Genomic DNA, 21,042 nt, shown 5'->3' with positions numbered 1-21,042 from the left:
TTTATTAAAAAAGTAATTTTTCCTTGAAAATGTTTTTTCTCAAATTTTTACATACAAAGTATACAAAACTTTTTAAAAATCAGTTTAAAATTGTTTGAAATATAAGGTTTTTAATTTTTCGAAGACCAAACCTTTGCCCCCTTATAGCACCTGTAATATAAGTTTGCAAAAAGAAGGTTATAAACTATTTAAATAAGAGCAAAAGGCGGTCTACGACTGTATTTTTAGTTTTTTAGTTATTTACATATAATAATAAAAAATAAATTTTTACCAAAGATCTTATTTCGAACTTCGAAGACCCATATCTCCATTTCGGAGGCTAACTTCGAAAAACGGAGAAATTACTTTTTTACCTACATATAACTCAATCTCTTGAAAAAAATTGAGTTGCTCCAATACCCAGTGGAGTGCTGTACAGTGTAATGATTCTTCATTATGTATATGTATATATTGCAACTATCAATATCTTATAAAGAGAAGTGTAAAATTTTTTTATCTAAAACTAATAAAGTTAGAAGGACGAAATTCGAGAATGTGGTAGTTTACATATTAGTCCTTGACATATATATTTTTTTTCAATAAAAAATATTGGAAATTTCCAAGGATATTCAAGGATAAAGTTTTGAAAGGACATTTTCAACATTTATTCGTCCTGGGGCAACAAAAAATTAAATCTTTTTTAATTCTACAGAGTTTTTCCTTTTAACTGATACCCATTTTATTACTCTACATTGCACCAAATCTTTTTAATAATTTTTTGATTCAATCATACCCCGGAAATTTCAAAGTCCTTTAAAAAAATCCTGACGTTAGAGAGAAACATTAAAAACGCAGTTATACTACATTTGGCTCCTAGTTTTGTGAATATATTGATTTTTTCGTGTGTTTGAAAAAGTTTTGGTTTTTGTCGCACGGTGTAGATAATATGTATAGATCGATTAATGAGGATCCATAGAAAATTCTGAGTATGCAACTTTTCTTAACTCTACCAGATGTAAAAGTACATGTATTGTGGAGACCTCGAAAAAAGTATATTTAAATATATTTAATTTTGATACACAAAGTAGTGTAATATATTGAGCAGGTATTCATAATTTTCTTTTTCAAGTGCTCTTGTTCTTATTTATTTTAATTGACAACAATCCCCTGTAAAAATTCCGCAAAAACATTTGAGTACACGCTGAACAACAACTGTATAAGCAAACGCGGCTTCCAAATGGCACACAATTCTCATAAAAGCTGTAATTATACAACTGCATGACTTTTACCAGATATCTTGTTAGGCACCTGATCTATTTATTTATCTTGTATGTATGTATATGCATACATAACTTCAGCAAGGTAGGCAAATATGTACGCACAATGACGGACTTCGCGAAAGAGGAAAGAATTGTTAGTTGGGATACAAGCTCCTATGGGAACTAAATTCTCTAGGAAATGGAAAACTATGAGCAAAGTTGTCAAAAAATTTGCATAAATAGGTAATTACAGAGAATATTTTTGATACCTTATAGCTACCCTGCAGAGAAACCCCAAACTAGTCAGGGAAAATATTAGTTCACAACTAGAATTTCCTGATTGAAACCGAACTAGTTCGAAAATGACCAGACTTGTACTAGGTATAAAACGATTTATTCATGCCCTGTTTTATTTGAATTAGACAGTTTAATACAATAAAGTACACAAAATATTATAACTTTTATTTGGGTATATTGTAAACCCTTGAAGCGAGTACGTATTCAATTATACCAGACCCGTTAAATAATGATTAATATTCATAATGATTATTAATTAAAGCATGTTTTTTTGGATAACCGTTTAATGATTAAATATTAATTCATTAATTTTAATTACATCATTATTTTGTTATTTTGGATCATTTTCAATTATTTTTTAATTGTTTTAATTACACGATTATAATTATTTGATTAATTTCTATTATTAATTATCAAGACAAACTATAGACAAAAATTAAGAATATTTAATAGCTGCTTGAATTATTTATTTATTGTATTCCTATCCAAATTTCAAATTTTAAACAATAATTTTTACTTTTATAAAATTTTAAAAAGAAAAGACTGAAATGTGCAATGTTAATGAATTTAATTTATTTTAATGAAAACTTTTATTTTCATTTTAGTTCACACAAAAATGATCTAAAGTATTCATTTTATTTTTAACTAAAATGTTTTCTTTTGCATATTCAATATTATTAAAAATGATAAAAATATAGTATTTATTGTGCCTGAAACCTTTTACTTTAAATAACACTTAATGAAAAATGCATTTAAATTTATGTTCGAAAGTTGGAAATATTTATTTTTTTATTTTTGCCTTTACTTAATACTCAAAAAATTTAACGCTTATTGTTGGCAAATCTGATAAATATATTAAAGTGTACTTAATCAAAAGTGTTTTATTGTATATTCGTGAATTCATTTAAGTTTTTGACTCCTNATAACTTTTATTTGGGTATATTGTAAACCCTTGAAGCGAGTACGTATTCAATTATACCAGACCCGTTAAATAATGATTAATATTCATAATGATTATTAATTAAAGCATGTTTTTTTGGATAACCGTTTAATGATTAAATATTAATTCATTAATTTTAATTACATCATTATTTTGTTATTTTGGATCATTTTCAATTATTTTTTAATTGTTTTAATTACACGATTATAATTATTTGATTAATTTCTATTATTAATTATCAAGACAAACTATAGACAAAAATTAAGAATATTTAATAGCTGCTTGAATTATTTATTTATTGTATTCCTATCCAAATTTCAAATTTTAAACAATAATTTTTACTTTTATAAAATTTTAAAAAGAAAAGACTGAAATGTGCAATGTTAATGAATTTAATTTATTTTAATGAAAACTTTTATTTTCATTTTAGTTCACACAAAAATGATCTAAAGTATTCATTTTATTTTTAACTAAAATGTTTTCTTTTGCATATTCAATATTATTAAAAATGATAAAAATATAGTATTTATTGTGCCTGAAACCTTTTACTTTAAATAACACTTAATGAAAAATGCATTTAAATTTATGTTCGAAAGTTGGAAATATTTATTTTTTTATTTTTGCCTTTACTTAATACTCAAAAAATTTAACGCTTATTGTTGGCAAATCTGATAAATATATTAAAGTGTACTTAATCAAAAGTGTTTTATTGTATATTCGTGAATTCATTTAAGTTTTTGACTCCTAAAGTAGTGGTTTTGGTCCATAATTGGACTAGTATTTTTCTGTATATTTTGAACTGGTATGAGACTGGTATATTTCTAACCGAAATGGATGGAATGGACATCCCCATGTTAAAAATACCAGTAGATTGCATGGAGATAGTTGGCTGACTAGTTGGGCATGCTGTTCATACTAGTTGTGAGGTAGTTTACCACTAGGACATTTGACTACAGGGTACCTAAGCCAATTAGCGAACCTCCGCATTTTTTGATTGAGGTTATCCCGCACTAGGGATGAAAACGATGCATCGATGTTTCAAAAACATTGAAATTCGATGTTTGCCGTCGATATTTACAATTTTCCCACATCGCTAAAATGACGATACATCGATGTTAGTTTCAGCGATGTTCAATTATTTTTCTAAAATTTTAGTCTGATAAATTCTCCTAACAAACACACTTACAAGCGACGAATTATTACTAAAAAAACAAAATATGTGTAGCTGAGTATTTGCTTATACATATATGTACATACTACATTAGGGTTATGACCTTTTTAGATATAGAAATGTTATAACATGGATAACATCAAGTTTTTCAGGAAATCAAGTTTAAAAAGTGTAAATCTCTTGTATGGAACATTATTATTTTTTCACTTTAAATCAAACATTTTAAAATCACTTAAATTCTTTTTTGTCAAAGGTCCACAGATAAATATTTGTGTACTATAACATACATATATGTATAGCAAATATTACTACAATCAAAATTATACCTTTCACGCGTAATGTCCCTTAAAACTATTACATTGAACACTATTTAAACTGTAAAGTTTACAACAAAAAATAATGTAAAATAATTAATTATAATTACTAAGATTAACAATATAAATTAGCTTGTTTTGTTTAATTGTAGCGGTCGATAGGCATCCTATTTCTTAACCGATTGGGCTAAAGTTTTGCAGAAAAAGTTTCGTTTGTAGGACTAGTATAAAACTACGTTTACATATACATATATATAAACTAATTAATTGTTAATCACCCCGCTTACACAGGGAAATCTGAGATTTTTTGCTGGACAGTTTGTTTTTCTCACAACTCAAGGAAATTTTCAAATTCTTCCCTGTGCCACTTTTTTCTGCTAAATTAAGCAATTTAAATAAATTTTAACCTCATATTTTATTAAAAATACCTTTAAAAACGTTTTTTTCTTCCTAGCGTTCATTTTAGTTTACTTTAACTTCTAATCTCTTCTTCGCAAAAATAATCGATAAAACTTGGTTAGACACCGAAAAGTTATCGGTTTAATCTGAGATTATTTTATAATTAATCTGATTTTTTAATTACAGATAGTAAAGTTAAGCGGAAAATGAGGCTAATCTACTTATATATAAAGGGGTAGCACAGAAAAAATCAGATTTGAAAAACGAGAGCTACCAAATCAAACTGCATTTCACCACACTCCAATGCGAATTAATATAAGGTGGTGTTACTAGCTCAGCTGATTTTGTGTATGTGTTTCGCCGCACGGCTTCTGATATCAAATTGAAAAATTTTGTTTGAATTTCTACACACACTCTTACAGATTTTGACAGTTTATGCCGCCAAAGCAAAAACAAAATATATGTAAATTTTTGTTTTTGTACTCCTGCTATCACCTTATATTAATTCGCCTTGCAACACTCCAATTTTGCAGATAAGACGACATACTTACTATGGGACGATAAAACCTAATGATTTTCCTGCTGATTTTTGATGAGTGTGATTGCATCTTAAAATGTCCTAACTACTTAAGAGTTCACACAGAATGCTATCACTACGGCTGGGAGTTCTATCCGGACGTTCGAATGTTCAAAAATCTAATTAAAAAATCCGAATTACCGGATAAAAAAATGCAAGAAATATTAACCAGATGTCCGGATAGCAAAATTAACGGGACATCCGAATATTAGCTTAGTCCCAGCCCTATGTCCTAATTGTTGACCCAGTATCATGCTATGCTAATGCCATGATTTCTGAATAAGAATATGCATGTAGTGTAGGGATCGAAATTAAAAATGACCAATTTTTATCAAGATAATTTCCATAATCTGTCCCGTGGAAACAAAAGTATAAGACAGTCTTTTGGAAATATACAGAAATGGGCTTTTTGATAGAAATCTGCAGATTGGCTGTACATGGAGTTGGGTGACTGCGAAGCGTCATGGAGGCAAAATCGTGCTCAGAACTGGGAAATACTTCAATAATTAGTCATAGTTTCGACTTTTGCCGCTAAATGCAGAGGAATATGCGAACCTTGTGTGAGCAAAATTTCTTGTGAAATAGACCGGGCCCGGCTGCATCTCAGGGACCCGGGGATGAATAAAGAAAAGAAAAGTTTCAATTTTTGAAAAATACAAATATGATTTATATGGAATAAAAAGGCTAACCTGAAAAGGGATTTTGTTCTTTTCTTTAATATGAAAAATGTACACATTTTTCTTGAAAAGGGAAAAAAACACTCTTATGAATGGAAAGAAGAAACAAATTTTTGTGTTTGGACTATAATTTAAAAAATGTACGTAACTCCATGGCCTTGAGGATTGCAATACCTCAGCTTGAAATACCTCGGCATACTTCCCAAGATAGAAGAGAATATTGTCCTCCATTACTTTCGATATATACTCCATATTCTGCCTCTACGTCAGCTTTGGAGCCACCAATAAAGATTTTACAATGTGTAAGTTTGGACTCAGTATCGGACATCAGGTGGCCTAACTGGCCTCCTCAAAAGTATTAAGTGACAGTAGGTTTAGCAGTGCATCCAGAGCAGCCCAAGGTGTTGTAGGGAAGCCTCTGTATAGCACACTGCGGTAGTCCTTTGAATTTTGGCAAGCAGATTTCCCACGCTATTCATTAAGGGTTTGATCATAGAGCTGTAAATCCACAGAATTCCTCTAGCTAAGAGGCCCCACATTTTAGCAAATACCTGTTTACATTGACGGGGAGAGACGAAGCGTTGCTTATTTTTTACTACAATCTACATCGCAATGTTTGCATGTAGAAATAAATTGCTATTAAATGCCCTGAAGGAAATACGCATGGAAATGCCTACATATATGCATAAAAATATATATATATATATATATATATATATTTAGACAGATTAGCGGTTTATACATACGTACATATATAACAAAATGTGAAAATTTTAAATGTTCGTTGCACAAAAAATTATAGTACACATATTTTTTAAAGAGTCCATATGTAAGCCATTATATATGTATGTATGTTTGGAAATCGTAATTAAGCAATCCTTTATGTATATATGTCTATATAATAAAAAAATATTGTGGATGCACATACACATAAAATGTAAAGGCAAGTTTCTCATTTGTACTACATACATATGTAGCACATATACATATAGTACATACTACATACGAGTACACACTTACGGGTACAGACATTTAAACTGCTACAAAGTAACACACACATACATACTTGTACTTATAATTACTCCAGTTGATATTTTGATTGATTTAAATTTATCGAATTATATAAAATACATAAATATATGTATATATATGATATATCAAACATCGAAACACACAAATGTACACAATAGGTTCTTTTTCAGCAAATTAATTTGAAATGGTATTCTATTCATCTCGAAATTATAATAAAACACATTAGGTCATTTGCGTGTGTTGCGATATTGCTATAAAAAACTATTGTTGTTTCTTTATGTTCCTGTTGATTTTTGTTTTTGGAAATTCAGTGTTTTAGCATGTGTGCTTTTATTAAAAGGAGAACATTGTTGTCGCTTAGAATTTGCTAATTTCTTGTTTAGGTTGTTTGTATTTTTGTTTTGAATTCTGACTTTTTTGTATTTTTTAAATCTGTGTTTTGATTTTAGATTTTTGTATTTATTTATTTATTTTATTTTGTATTTCGTGCTTTGAATTTCATGTTTTGGATTTTGTGTTTCTATTTTCCGTTGTATTTGAAGTGTTTTTTAGATATGTGCGTATTACAAAGACACAAACTGAGTTCTTATTTAATTCATAGTTAAAAGATGCAAACCTGTAATTGCAATTTTTGCCGACCATTTGCTAGTACCATCCAAAACGCTTTGTTTAACTGCCTTCATGTGACCTGTATGACTCTTCTCTTCTACGCCGAATACCGCACTGCGCATGCGCACAGATCGTAGTAAAGGAATGGTGGTAATTGTTATAGTAGGTTAATGTTGAGGTTTTTAAATGACAGGTGTAGTGGTAGTTTGTTTTATGAATATTTTTATTGATGAATATACATATGGATAATGCAACGGCTTGAATGAATTTTCAATAACCCCATTTATGCTAAATTATGTACATATATTTGTACATACATAAAAAATTTACGGTTTATACCTACCCGTTTTCGACAATATTTTAAAAATGGTGCTGCTTAAAAAGTTGTATACATACATATGCATATGTATATAGTAATAGCGCAAGTAAGCAAGTTGATTACAGAATTCTTAATTGCCTATATTTAAATATTGGTATCAAAGTGCTGAGGTTATACATGACCAGGTTGTGGGGGTATTACAGGTATGTACACACATACATATACTCAAGTAGCACACTGATGTATAATTTGGTGGAAATTTACGAAGTTTGGTATAAATCTGAATAATTGTACCAAAATTCATAAATTTACACCAAGTTATACACTAGTGTGCTACTTGAGTATTTTCTAATAATTGGCATTGGTATATTTGGCGAAGTATTAATGAAGTGACCGTTAGACGACAGTTATGCTCTACACAGCAAAATAACATTTTTATGGTGTCATCTTTAAGCGTTCGCCGGGTTCGAATTTGTAAGTTCCGAGTTTGAATNTTCCGGCCGAAATGCTCGAAAAAGTTGCCCAAAATTGGACTTTCCGAATGGACCACCTAAGACGCAGCCGCGGTCAACATTTAAATGAAATTATCTTCAAAAAGTTTGCAAATTTTATGCGTTTTTTTTAAAAAAAAAGTTATCAAGCTCTTAAAAAATCACCCGTTAGAAGGAACCAAATATTGCGATTCATTAAACGTCGCAAGGTGGCATTTTTGGGCGAAATGGCAAAGTTACGAACAAAGTTGTATGAACGACCTATCGCAATTCCGGATTGCAAATGTAAAATTGTTTAAAAATGCCGCGAGTTAGAGAAAAAGAAAAGTTTTTACAATTATATTTCGAAGCAGCCTTAACTGATATACTTTTTCTTGAAGTATTTGAGGACAATGAAAAAAACATGTGTTTCGCGACTCTGACTTTGCAATGATTGCCAGCTCATATATTATGGCAATGTCGCAATTTTGTCGTAAGAAAGTTTCCATACAAAAGTAATCAACTGTGTCACAAGGTTGCAAATTTTGCGACAAATGCGATATTTGCAACAACTTTGCAACTTTTCATGAATCCCACTAATATTTTTATTATTCTAGCTTCCCGGAAGGCAATGGTGAAAATCCAAACGCAGTTCTGGCATGAAAAATCTTGGCATGAGAATCATCGGCGGACAAGCGCGCCTAACCACGTGACAAATAACATATGTAGGCTGTTTTCTAAAACGTCAATTGCATTGCATACGTACAAAGTATAATGTTCCATAACGTCGAACTACAAAATGTTGACAATGTATACTCTTCCAAAACGAAAAGTTATCGAAACGCATCGCTAGAGTAATCAGCGCATCAGGAACAAAGTTGATGCTTCGTTTATTTTTAGTTGCGATTGGTGTCGTGAATATGGAAAATTACGAAAGGTTATTCATTGCTATATTGAATATTCAAAATATGCAATGTATGTGGTTGCAATGTTTCGCAACTCTGCATATACAAACAGTTTGAATACCTCAGTAGAACGGTATCCAAACATTGTATTGGTACCTTTTTTAAGTCAGCCATACATACGCTTAACATACAAAATCTTTTTAATCGCATCCCATGGCTAATGCCAAAGTATCATTATGCGATAACTCCACCCCTGCCGTAGGTATTAGAAAAGACCTTAAGTAGCCATTTGGTGGAAAAGGAATGTCCATACACATTGATTCTCGAAGTAGATCTTAGATCCGGTAAGCTCCTTTGCGAACGCGGAGTAAGCACGTTTAATCAGTGACCATAACGATTATTACCCTTATAGTAAATATCATTCTTAAGCCGTTGAAATCGCATTTCTATTTATTCGATCAAAGTTTTTCATTCAAATCAAGATAAATCATTATTTTTTGATTTTAATATATTTTTTTTGTACATTTTTATCGTTATAGTGTGATTTTACTTTTTCGATAAAAAAATTAAAACTAGTATCCTAAGCAACGTCCTTGCAAAAAAATCTTCCAATTAAACATCTCGATACTACAAAAACAAATTCATGAGTGTGCATTTCGGCTGTAAACATTTTCAAAGTAAGTTATTGGAAATTGTAGTTTAATGAATAGTTGATTGAACTACAAAAATCCATAAAATGGGGACCATTATAAAACCAAATGCATTTAAGTCTCGAATCATCTAAGATTATAGTTGTTAATTCGTGGTCTATTGATTTTCATGCTGCTGATTGAGTTGCATTCTCATGCTTTCCTGCCAACCATGCATTTATTATTCTTACTAGAAACGGAAAAATCAGTCAGAGTATCGCTTGAGGGCGCCACGGATAGTTCATGTTTCGCATTCTATAAATTAGAATACAATTCAACTATGTACATACTAGAAAATTTAAGCTTTGGAAGCTTAATATATATAAATCGCCATTCATTCAAATTAATATTTCTCAACTCCACGTATCTAGTAGTTATCAGTTATGCATCGATGCAGGGTATCGATAATGGATATCATCCATCGCACTTGGTAAGTAGCAGGACATATGTGAAACCAAGAAAATTTGTATTCGAAAAATTTTCAAACGGTGATATCTCGCGTACGCGGAGATTTTCAGAGTGGCTGCATTAACAGAACGCTAATTAAGATGTGAGCTCCGAAATAAAACCTGTGAAATAAAGCCAAGCCTTTGACATAAAAAAAACTGTATGAAAACGGGACAGTGTGTTCGATCACTTATTGAACTACGAATAATGATTTGTATAAAAAGATGATCAGGAAGCAGAAAGTAGTATGAGAAGACCTCTATAGCTCTGTACTCTTGAGAGAGGGCCATAGATAAATTAACTGCTTAGTAAAGTACAATGGCTTAGTAAGATCTCGATCAGCGGAACAATTCGAAAAACACCAAATGACGCTTTAAATGTCCTTTTGGATTTTCTGCAACTGAGTATAGAGGGACAACAGCTCTTGTTGCTCTTCGTTTAAGCCATATTTTAAGTTACATTGTTCGTATCGAGGGTTCATTTGGAACCCAATTGAAAAGCAAATAAATAGTGTTACATACACAAATTGTGGAAAAACCTAAGCATTTAAAATAATAAAATTTTCTCGAAATAGAAATCAAATTTTTATTAATTTTATCATAAATATTTCATTTTATACCCACTTATTACTTAGCCTTTGGCTTTGAGCAAATTTATCCAATTGGTGGTGGGGTTCCTTTGGACCCCACGATACCAGTTACGGATTAAGACAGACATTTTAGTGGGAGAAAGGACTCTTGACACAAATTTGATATCCATCCGGGCAGATTGGAACGATGCGGTCAAACTGGTACCTGATAGAAATTTCGATAAAGGAAACCCAAGCAGGGAGAAGTCGGTTAACTTTTTTAGAAAAATTTTTTCACTGCGAAACCTTGCCATGAGCTGCTCATTTCGTTTACCAGTATACTGTAGTGACTTCCACGCTGAGTTTTCAGCTATTATGTAGTTTATAAATAAACTTAGAACAGGTGTTTTCGTCTTCAGTGACAGCTAAGCTGCAATGAGAGCTGCGCTACAGCTTAACTTAATTTGGGTTCCCGGACACACGAATGTAGTGGGTAGCCACGAAGTAGATCATTCCAGGAAAATAATTCCTTAATATGGGGTTTGCCACTTGCAAGCTGCCCCTGAAAAATTTGTATATGCTCTAGCAAATCTGTAGTCAAGGTGGGATCGGAAAAGACCTCGAAGCGTATATTGTCTAACAACCTTCATTGTTGCTTGCCTTTTCTGGTGACCTACATATATAAAGGACGGATATATAAAAATCTAAGATGCCTGACGTGGTTCGCCGATGATTCTGCAGCAAGGGGCATTCTGCTTAAGCCGATATAAGTCTCTTGCGGATTATAGTAAATCCCATATTTTTAAATTAAATGAGGTATTCTACGTTCTGAAATGTAAGATAATCTTAAAATATGATTTCTCTGTCGCTATTTGGAAATCCGATACAATTTATAATGCTTTAAACAGAAGCACATTTAAGGGAGTCAATGTTTTTTGTACGCAACTGTCTGACTAAAACTCTGTGAACTCTGTGTGTTATCAAAACTAGTATTCCCGATAGCCAGCAAGCGCATAAGAAAATGACTCCCAACCTTTTGACGATATACATATACAAAAATAGTATATGTTGTATATGTGTTACTAATCTGTACATAAGTTTAAAGCAATTGGTTATATGTGAGGAAAATATAACGCAGTCCCTCTTTAAAATATGCACAACTCAAAAATCAGATCCGGTTGTATAACTTCTTACGGGTCGTACAGATTCAACGAAATTAATAAAAAAACCGATACATAAGTAGTTTAATAGTTAGAGAATATAATCGTAAAAAATAAAAATATGTATTTGCATTAATTGAAGATAAATTCTTCGAATTGAGTTGTGTCTCTTTAGAAGAGGGAGTGCTGTATGTTACTTAAATACTTTTTCAATAAATCGGCAGTAGATGCTTAGCATGAAAGTAAATATGAATACCAAAACAGAATCGAGCAAAAAGTTTAATTGATTTGCCGAAAACCAAAATTGGAAATTAATCTGCATAGCTAGGTTATTTTTTTTGGGGAATTTATCTTTTTAGTCGTTTTTTATGACCTCGTTTCACCTTTCGGTTGCAATTTTTATCTTTTTTCTAAACGTTTGCATCACGAACGGATGTATGAACAAGTGAGATAATACCTTAGACCTATGCAACTTACCGTATCAGCTCGAAAATTTCGGGCTTTTCCCGCTCACGCTGCTTCATGCGATCCTTCATGGCCGTTATTATCGAATTGGCTTTGTCTTCTGCTCCATGCTTCGAACTCTTTTCGGCGGCTCCTATTTGTAAGCAAATTAAAGAAAAAAATGAACATGAAAAGAGATAAGTCTGCTTCTTTGAAATTTTCTTTTGTTCCTCCAGGCCTAAAAATTGAAAATCAATGTATTTATTCAATCATCGTTTGTGATTGGTCTATTTTCTAGAGGTCGAACAAGGGCGCGCTTTAGAGACACACTATTTATGTATGTATAGTCCGGCGCTGTACTTTAATGGAGTGAAGTCGAAGCTACCCGGTGGTCACTAATTTGCAGTTGTTGCATAACTCGTTCTTAAAACATCGATGTTTGAAAACTTCGATAGCGGTAATAAAAGCGATACATCGATTGTTTAATTTCTCACCTCCAACACGATTTAAGATATTGCCAGAAGCATTTGAAAGTCAGGGAACTAGATTGACATATTTCACAAATAAACCAATCATAACAGTTTCTAACTCAATACCTTAACCAACATCCAATTAACTAGACTAGCGACGCCCAGATTCGCAAATATGGGGAGCCCGGCAAGAAGGGAAAGAAAAAACTAGCGGAAGGGGTAAAGGAAGTGAGTGTACTTAAATATTTACCGATAATAACTCATATGAAGGATTTTGGTTTGGTTTAACATATCGAGCCCTAACCGCCAAAATAACGTAAGCGACATTTTTTTCAAAATTTTCTTTTTGATGCAGAAATGCACCTAGATGCTCTAGGAATATTTCTGCACCAAAAAGAAAATTTTGAAAAAAGTGTCGCTTACGTTATTTCGGCGGTTAGGGCTCGATATTATATTAATTAAGTCCTAAGATAAATATGTGAATCTTATCAGTGTTCTGTGCAGCAACTAAAAATTAACCTCGTCGCCATTTATAACTTTTTACTTCATGGAGAAATATACACAGTACTTTTACTCATTACTTGATCTGACATCACTGTTTGAGCATGCTTATGCACAGGTCCCTGTTTCCAACGCAATGCATTTCGCACTAAATTTAGTACTTTTTGGAAAAATGGGCTTTTTCTAGTGTTCTGATGCATTTTCATTAAAATTAGCAACACTCGCTGCAGCTGTTGTAAAATTGCTTATATGTTAGGGCTGCCATAATCCTGAACCCATCGACCAGGACAATTATCCCCTATAAATTCAGTTGCTCTGGTTCTGGCGTTGCATTATTTTGAAGAATTTTCTGATATTATAAGCAATTAGTTTTGTGGCACAATCCGTAGAGCTGAATGATTGAAGACGATGAAACGCTCATGTTCTGATTTTTTTTAAATCATAAAAGAACAAATTTCTCTTGACGGTGACGTAACTTGGAATGTTTGTGAAGTGTTTGATGCTTTTAACGTGGTCTTGAATGCTTGTCTTACCACCATTAACAAATTTCCACATATCCTATAATGCGCTTCATGATAATTTTTGTACATGTATGCCTAACCTAAAGATAATTCAGGAAGGCTGTCTGAAGTGAAGCCATTCTAAAAGACTTACCCAATAAGGACTGAAAAAAGTGCTTCCCTGCATACTTCCTAGAAAGGGGTTTCCTATTTGCAATTTACGCAAATGTACTTAAGTATATTTTTATATTATTTAGCATTACAAAAAGGATTCAATAAGCGCTTTAAGCCTCAATAAAACATATTTGATATGAACCTTAAATATTTAAATTCCCTAAAGAAGTATAAATTTTATGAATTAAAAACAGTTTTAAAAAAACTTCTTCAAAGGCCTTCAGAAGTACGTCCTACAAAAGCCCTTCTGGAAGCTCTTCTTTGAGTAGCGAAGGCAGAACCCCTTCAATTTGTGCCACACTGTACAAAAAAGGAAGGAGAAAGGAATGACTTTCAGAAAGGTCTTTTGGAAGAGATTTTAACTCCTGAAATTATCTACAGCGTGGTAAGTGTGACCCCTCAGCCGTGTATCTGTTCAGGAACTGCACTGAAGATACGAAATTAGATTTTAACCAAATAAACTAAACAAAAAGAAGGTAAACTCACCAGATATTGTTCAACATGTTAGAAAAAATTTTTCATTATCGATTTTCGACTACTAATGCTTTTTTTCAAAGCATAAATCTGCTAAAAATTAGATGGGTGTCTGCATTGACCTTCATTAAAAACTAGGACAATTTAAGTGTGGAAAATTTGTTTAAACCAGGACAAATCCTGGAAAACCAGAACGTCTGGCAGCCTTATTATTGTACATATACGCAATTTTACTCGAAGATAAGTGTGTAGCGATTAGGGATGTCGGAAAAATATCGATACATCGAAAATATCGATGTTTAACTTCGATGCATCGAAAATTTTCCACTCGATCTATAAATAGACGGTGTATCGAAGTGAAGAAATACATCGATGTATTTTTGCCACTGACATCTCTAGTAGTGATTAATATCCTGCAAAAAATTGCGCGACTAATCTCTAAAGAGAGTATTCCAGGATTAGTATCAATGGGGTACAGTTGGGCATTTGTTAGTTGCAACTTGTCTCATGCGGGTATTATTGGAAATCAGTTAGTTTCAACTCATCCCTTACCGGTATAATTTGAGATCATTTAAAATACAGTGTTGGCATGCAGAGGTAGTGTTTGCTTAGCAAACCAGAGAACCCCAGTTTGAATCGCAGCTAGCGCTAGTTTTTATTTCTTTAAAGCGACTAGGCGAATTAATACCCTTTCGGGTATAAAGGGGAACAAATAGTGTTTTGATAGGACATACTCGAAAAAAACGAAAGGTTCCTTCCAGCAGTGGTATTTGTCGCATGTTCCTTTGAGATTGCTCCCGTAGTAATTTTGTACAGGCTGTGCATACGTTGCCGCTGCTGTAGGCACATCTAATCTAGATTACTAAACAATAAAATGGATTTGAAAACGAAATCACATTTTAATGAACATACACGATCTCCCTTCAAGGAACTAGATTAGATAAGTATTTCAGTATAAATTAAGTATGCTTACACTAAGAAGAAAGTAACATGATTTTTTCAGAGTCATTTTCTTTTTTCTAGGTTATCGATTTGATATATGTATTTTAACCGAAAAGTAACTTTTTAAACAAACTTAAAAATAAAAATAGTTTGAACGACTCTAAGAAATTAAACTGAATATTTGCAGTACATTAAATTTTAGTAAAAAGCGCATGTTTGAAGTAGCCAGGGCTTATTCTTGATTTTCGACAGTTTTTTGTTAAAGATTTTGCTCATTCTCTATATATAAAAAATTTTTCGAACATATTTACTCCGTATATGTTTACATGATCGCACAAATAATTGTGAATTCTTGAAGTGGGAATTATAACTGACATCGAATAACGGAATAAAAAACGATGAAAAAATATTTCCGATAGTATCACGATAGTGAGCACCATTCATCGAAAGTGGTGATAAATTGAAACTATCGATAGTGCCTCTAGTTCGAGCTGTAGCTGGGTGTGCAGAGAGCAGAGATGATTGCTATTATTCGTTGGATTAAAAGAGATCCTAGGCTAAATTGCCGTCTGACTTATAGTTTTTAGTTTTTGTTGGGTTTTTCATCATTACGTAGGACAAAGCTTCTGCATAGTGCAGAAAAAAAGCGTATTCAAACGAAGAAAAAATCTTTAGAACTAAAGATTTCTTAAAATTAAGTGAGATACTAAATTTGATGTATAGAATCAAATGTTCAAAAAAAAATAAAATGTGATTTAAATAATCCTTTTTGTAGTCTTTTTTGGTTTTGTTAAACATAACTTAAACAGTTTATCTTATTTTAAATTAATCGTTTGTTTCTATTTAACCTTAGTTTTTTAAAAACTCTTCGTTTTTACCGGAAAATTACAGTTTTGTTGAAAAAATCTGGCAACACTGGCAATTAACCTTTATCTGAATGCGTCTGTTAACAACTAGCTTGACTTCATCAATTAAAGTTAAACAATTTTGTCATTATATTAAATGATAACGATAGCATTTGTTTGAACTCTCTCTTTACGGGTATAGAATCGGGATCTTGTACCAAACTTATCGACTTATTTGGAGGACGATGATTAAAATAAATTCTCCAGATAACTGTAATGGCTTACGGCAGCGGTGCGTTTTTTAGGCTTTCCACACACGTATAATTACACTAACCAGTAAGAACCCTATCTGTTAACTAATGCGTTATATATGTACGCCTGTTACTACAAACAGTTTTTGTGAGAAATTCAAAAACTTTCCATCATTTTACATAGAGCTCCTAAAGAAATCTAACGCATATGCGTTTCACGTGTGAGCAGTTCTCTCTTTCTTTTACATGGAATTCGCTATTATATTATCCTATATCTCTCTGTCTCTTTTCAATCAAATATTATTATGCTATTAATAACGTGTTATACTTATAACGCAAATAATGGCATATGCAGGGAACGCCTTTATGGAATTTGCCTTTTCTTCTGCTAAGGTGATAGAGTATATTTGATTAAGAATGCCCACGATTTAGCTTTCCCTGATTCTATATATACTTATTTGATGTTGCCTTTGTAACCTTTTTTAAGATATTTGCCTTTTTTTGGCGTTTTTAAGATATTTGCATTTTTTCCCTTAATTGTAAAGGGCAAGGAAAAAGCTCTTATTCCGGACAATATGAAAGTTTTAAACGTTCCATTCGAAAATCGAATGAAAATGCTGCCAGAAAACTTCAAAATGCATCTTGTGGTTCAATGCTACTACAACTATAGAGATTAAAGTTTTGTGGGTTAAAAACTGGAAAGGAGAAAATAGTCAAAGATTTTTCATATAATGAAACTAGTTCATAGATAGTCCCTTTTTACTTGTAAAATAAACATTTCTACAATAAATGGTTATTTTTATTATTTTCCCGGTTTTGTCGTTTTTAGTGCCTTCTTTTGCCTTTTTTGCAATGTCTAGTGCCTTTTGCTGACAATTTTGTATGTGTACATTACGGGCACAATGCAGAAACGCTTTGATGCCTTGCAACTAAGTATTATTGATGAAGTCTTTGAAAGTCCGGTTGAAACCATCATGTAGTGACATTGAATTTTTTCAGTAATAAAAAATACTAGTGCACCCGTATGGCATTGAAACCAAAATCATTGACAAAGATATTGCACGCAATAGAAATTTTCAAATGGTGCTTTTGCATGAAACCAATCGCAAAAATTATTAACTTAGTATTTGTTTTCATTCAACTACTTTTTACCTCCTACAATTTGTCGTTCTCAGTTCGTTTCAAGCTTTTAAACTAAAACTTTCTTAAAACTCTTTCTTTTGACACCAATATTGAAATATCTTGCATAACTTGTGTATAATGTATTTAAATCAGACTTTTCTAGCAGGTGGCAGACATCTTCAAAAAAATATGGAAACTAAAACCTTCCTAATTCTCTCTTGTTTGACACACATGTTGTCATGCATACTTATTTCAATTAATTTATGAATTAACTTGAATTTAACTTTTAAAACAGGTTGCAACTCCTTTAAAAACCTAAAAAATCCGTGGGCCAAATTTCATCAAAATCCGTCCAGACGTGTTTGAGTGCGCAGAGGTCTGTCTCTCAAGGTACCGGTTTTCTTCTTTTTCTTCTTCTTTGGCGCTGTAACCGCCAAGTCGTTTCTCCTCTGTGCCAACTGTACCGGTTTTCATTTCATCAAATTTCACATCACCCTGTACCGCTAAAAAAGTTCTAATCACAAAAAATTCAACTCATCATATTTTGAAAATCGAACGAACGGAGCAGATATGATGATATTCACAAAAAATGCCTGCGCTTATTATATACTTATGTACATCGAAATATAGAAAAAAAGAGTTATTAAAATTACTTTTTTGAATTTACTTACTTTGCAGGCAATCGGCATTTAATAAGTCTTTACATTTTTCATGACATTTCACTCCACATTCTGTACAGCGAACTCCTTGACGGGCGATGCCCCATAATAATCCCTCACACTCATAACAGTACGTCGGTGATGTCGCTGTCCATAGCACGAAATTATGCGGCGTTGTGGAGGAAATTGGGTAGATGAGCGCTTGCAGAGCCTTCTTGTAGACGTGCATTTTCTAAAGCAGAATTATAATAAAAACCAACGTGAGAAACAAATGTGACTGCACTGGTAACAAATATTTGTTAACCGGTTAGTAAAGTTCCCGTCAAATTTTAAACCCTTTTCGCATTCTATGAACTATTGTAACCGGTAAATTTTGTTACTACATATCTTATATTTCATTAAAATTAGTCCCATTTAACTTGTTAAATGCAAAATAGCTTTTTGTCATGGTACAATAATTATAGGTATTGTCTTCCCAGAGAGCGTATATTCCGATCTGCCTTATTTTAAAAATATCATTTTTGCCAACACCTAAAGGTTTACTGTAAAGAAAAAGGGATATTTCTATTCTCCATATACCATATACATATGTCCACGTATTTTTTGTAAACAAACCTTCTTGCATAGAACTTATTTAATTTGCAAAAGCCGAAAAATAAACATTTTCTTAGTAAATAAATCGAGAATTGTTATTGTTCACTTTATTTCAAACGTTTGTTCTTTTGTTTTGAAAAATTATAAAAATTAAATTGAGCGAAAACCAAAAGCAAAGCCAACTAAAAGTAAAAGAATCAACATTGAAAAGCGTCAAACTGAAAATAAGCGAGCACGAATTTCGATGTGAAGCAAAACTCTCTGGGAAGACAATACCTGTAATAATTGTACCATGGCTTTTTGTAACACACAATCGTCCACATTGAACATTTGGAGTTAATTTTGACGGTTGTTTGATTTCAAATAAAAATTTAAAAAAATATTCAAAATCGATTTTTTGTGTTTAAATTTGTTTTGACTTCGTATGCACTATTTATCTCTGCGTACGATGAGGCCTGACGGGAAATAACTAATTATCGCCTTGGCCTCTTTTTTGACGGGCAGACATGCAAAAATTTTGATATTTTTTGATAATTTTTAATGTTATGCTCTCTCTGATTGGCTGAAGCAGAAAGCTTTCTGATACAACTCTCCGCTGAAATGGGTTTCAAACGAGTTAAATGATTTAACTTGTTTATGAACACCTTTTATTCCTTTAACTGGTTCAAGCTCATTTAACATGTTTAACTCGTCAATTTGAATGTATAATACATAAATGTGTATAAAGTTAGCGAATCAACATGAAGAAAAAAATGTCCCATATTCCCATGAATTTGCCATTCATTTGTTGTGGAGAAAATTATTTTGTCGTTCTTGTATTTTTTAGATATAAGGTGTTTTGCTAACTTTACATAACTTTTTTTTTCAATGTTCAATAATTTTTCGAAGAAACAAATAATAATAAAATAGAAAAGCATAACCGGTTGCTTTATGTACAACTTTGAAAATTTAAACAAACAATAATCACCATGGTTAAAATTCAAAAAATAAAGAAGCATCCTCATCAAGCTCTGCAAAGAGTTCAAGATTCATAGAAAATTGCTACACTGCCGGAACAAAGTATTGGCACAGCAAATTTTTCACAATATATGCAAAAAATTGTATTCTAATATTTTTCCGCTAACATCGTATAAAACTATGGTTCATTCTACAACAACAAAAAATATAAAAATGTAATTCCTAAACTTTGTGTAAAACTCGCAAAAATTCAGCTAATTTACATGAAAATTTTCAACTTTTTAATCAGATTTTTAAGAATTTTTTTTGAGTATGCAGATTTGTAGCCCAATCAATTTTATTATAACAAAGTGCAAGTTTTAAGTAGCTAGGAATTACTGTTGATTATTGGCAATTTTTTTTACGCAGTCTCTTCCATACAACCAGTTTTTTTCGAAAATAATTTACATGGAAGAGATGCAAAACATATTCAACAAAAAAAAATCTCAAAATTCAACGCGATTTTTGACTAACTCCGAACTTGCATTTTTGTTTACTAGAATTTAATGGGCTGAAAAACTGCATACCCAAAAAATTCTAAAAATCTGATTAAAAAGTTGAAAATTTTGATGAAAATTTGCTGAATTTTCGCGAGTTTTGCACAAAGTTTAGGAATTATATTTTTATGTTTTTTTGTTATTGAATGAAAAAAATTGTTGCATATATTGTGAAAAATTTGCTGTGCCTATACTTTTCTCCGGCAGTGTATATAATTTTTATCACCCTTTCGCCATATGCATAATCCTCACCCCAAATAACAATTACCTATTACTTGAGTAAATAATAACTGGAACAATTCTTAGCCTTTTTGAATAAAAAGTAATATTTTTTTTCCAATTAAAAAAAGAATGATAAAATCAAAAACCATTTTTAAAAAAGCCACATGGAAAAATATGCAACAAAAAAATTTATTTCTTTTATTATTTTTAAATAATTATTAAACCGCTTTCCAAGTCGCCAAACTTATTTTAAAAATAAGGTAGTTTGAATAAAAAAAGAATAGACAAAATTAAAAACAGTTTTAATGCACAAATAAAGCAAATTATGCAAAAAAAATATTGTTTTTATTATTTTTAACACCGCTTTCCAAGTCTCTAAATTTTTTTAAAAATAAGGCTGTTTAAACAAAAAAAAAATGTATAGCAAATTTAAAAAGAGTTTTAAATGCACAAAACAAGTCAAACGGCTAGTTATGCAACAAAAAAAAATCAATTGTTTTTATTATTTTTAACCAATTTCTAAACCACTTTCCAAGTCC

The 21,042-nt window shown here is 31.6% G+C and overlaps 1 protein-coding gene across 1 annotated transcript in view; it reads right to left on the bottom strand.

The window, feature by feature from the left end:
• The window catches only part of LOC108361756 (protein unc-13 homolog A-like), a 100,922-nt gene that overhangs the window by 39,382 nt on the left and 40,498 nt on the right, over nucleotides 1-21,042 (bottom strand). Inside the window, exons 5-7 of the mRNA XM_017614493.1 lie at nucleotides 18,207-18,426; nucleotides 12,290-12,410; nucleotides 7,262-7,368 (exon numbers count right to left, since the gene is read on the bottom strand). Coding sequence (XP_017469982.1) covers nucleotides 7,262-7,368; nucleotides 12,290-12,410; nucleotides 18,207-18,426 — 448 coding nt within the window. The remainder of the gene's footprint in view (nucleotides 1-7,261; nucleotides 7,369-12,289; nucleotides 12,411-18,206; nucleotides 18,427-21,042) is intronic.

Source organism: Rhagoletis zephyria, unplaced genomic scaffold (genome assembly GCF_001687245.7).
Source record: "Rhagoletis zephyria isolate East Lansing unplaced genomic scaffold, Rhagoletis_zephyria_1.1 Rzeph_scaffold_00837, whole genome shotgun sequence".
Taxonomy (NCBI): Eukaryota; Metazoa; Arthropoda; class Insecta; order Diptera; family Tephritidae; genus Rhagoletis; species Rhagoletis zephyria.
The sequence above is the reverse complement of the archived record's forward strand: the minus strand, read 5'-3'. Positions and strand labels throughout refer to the sequence as shown.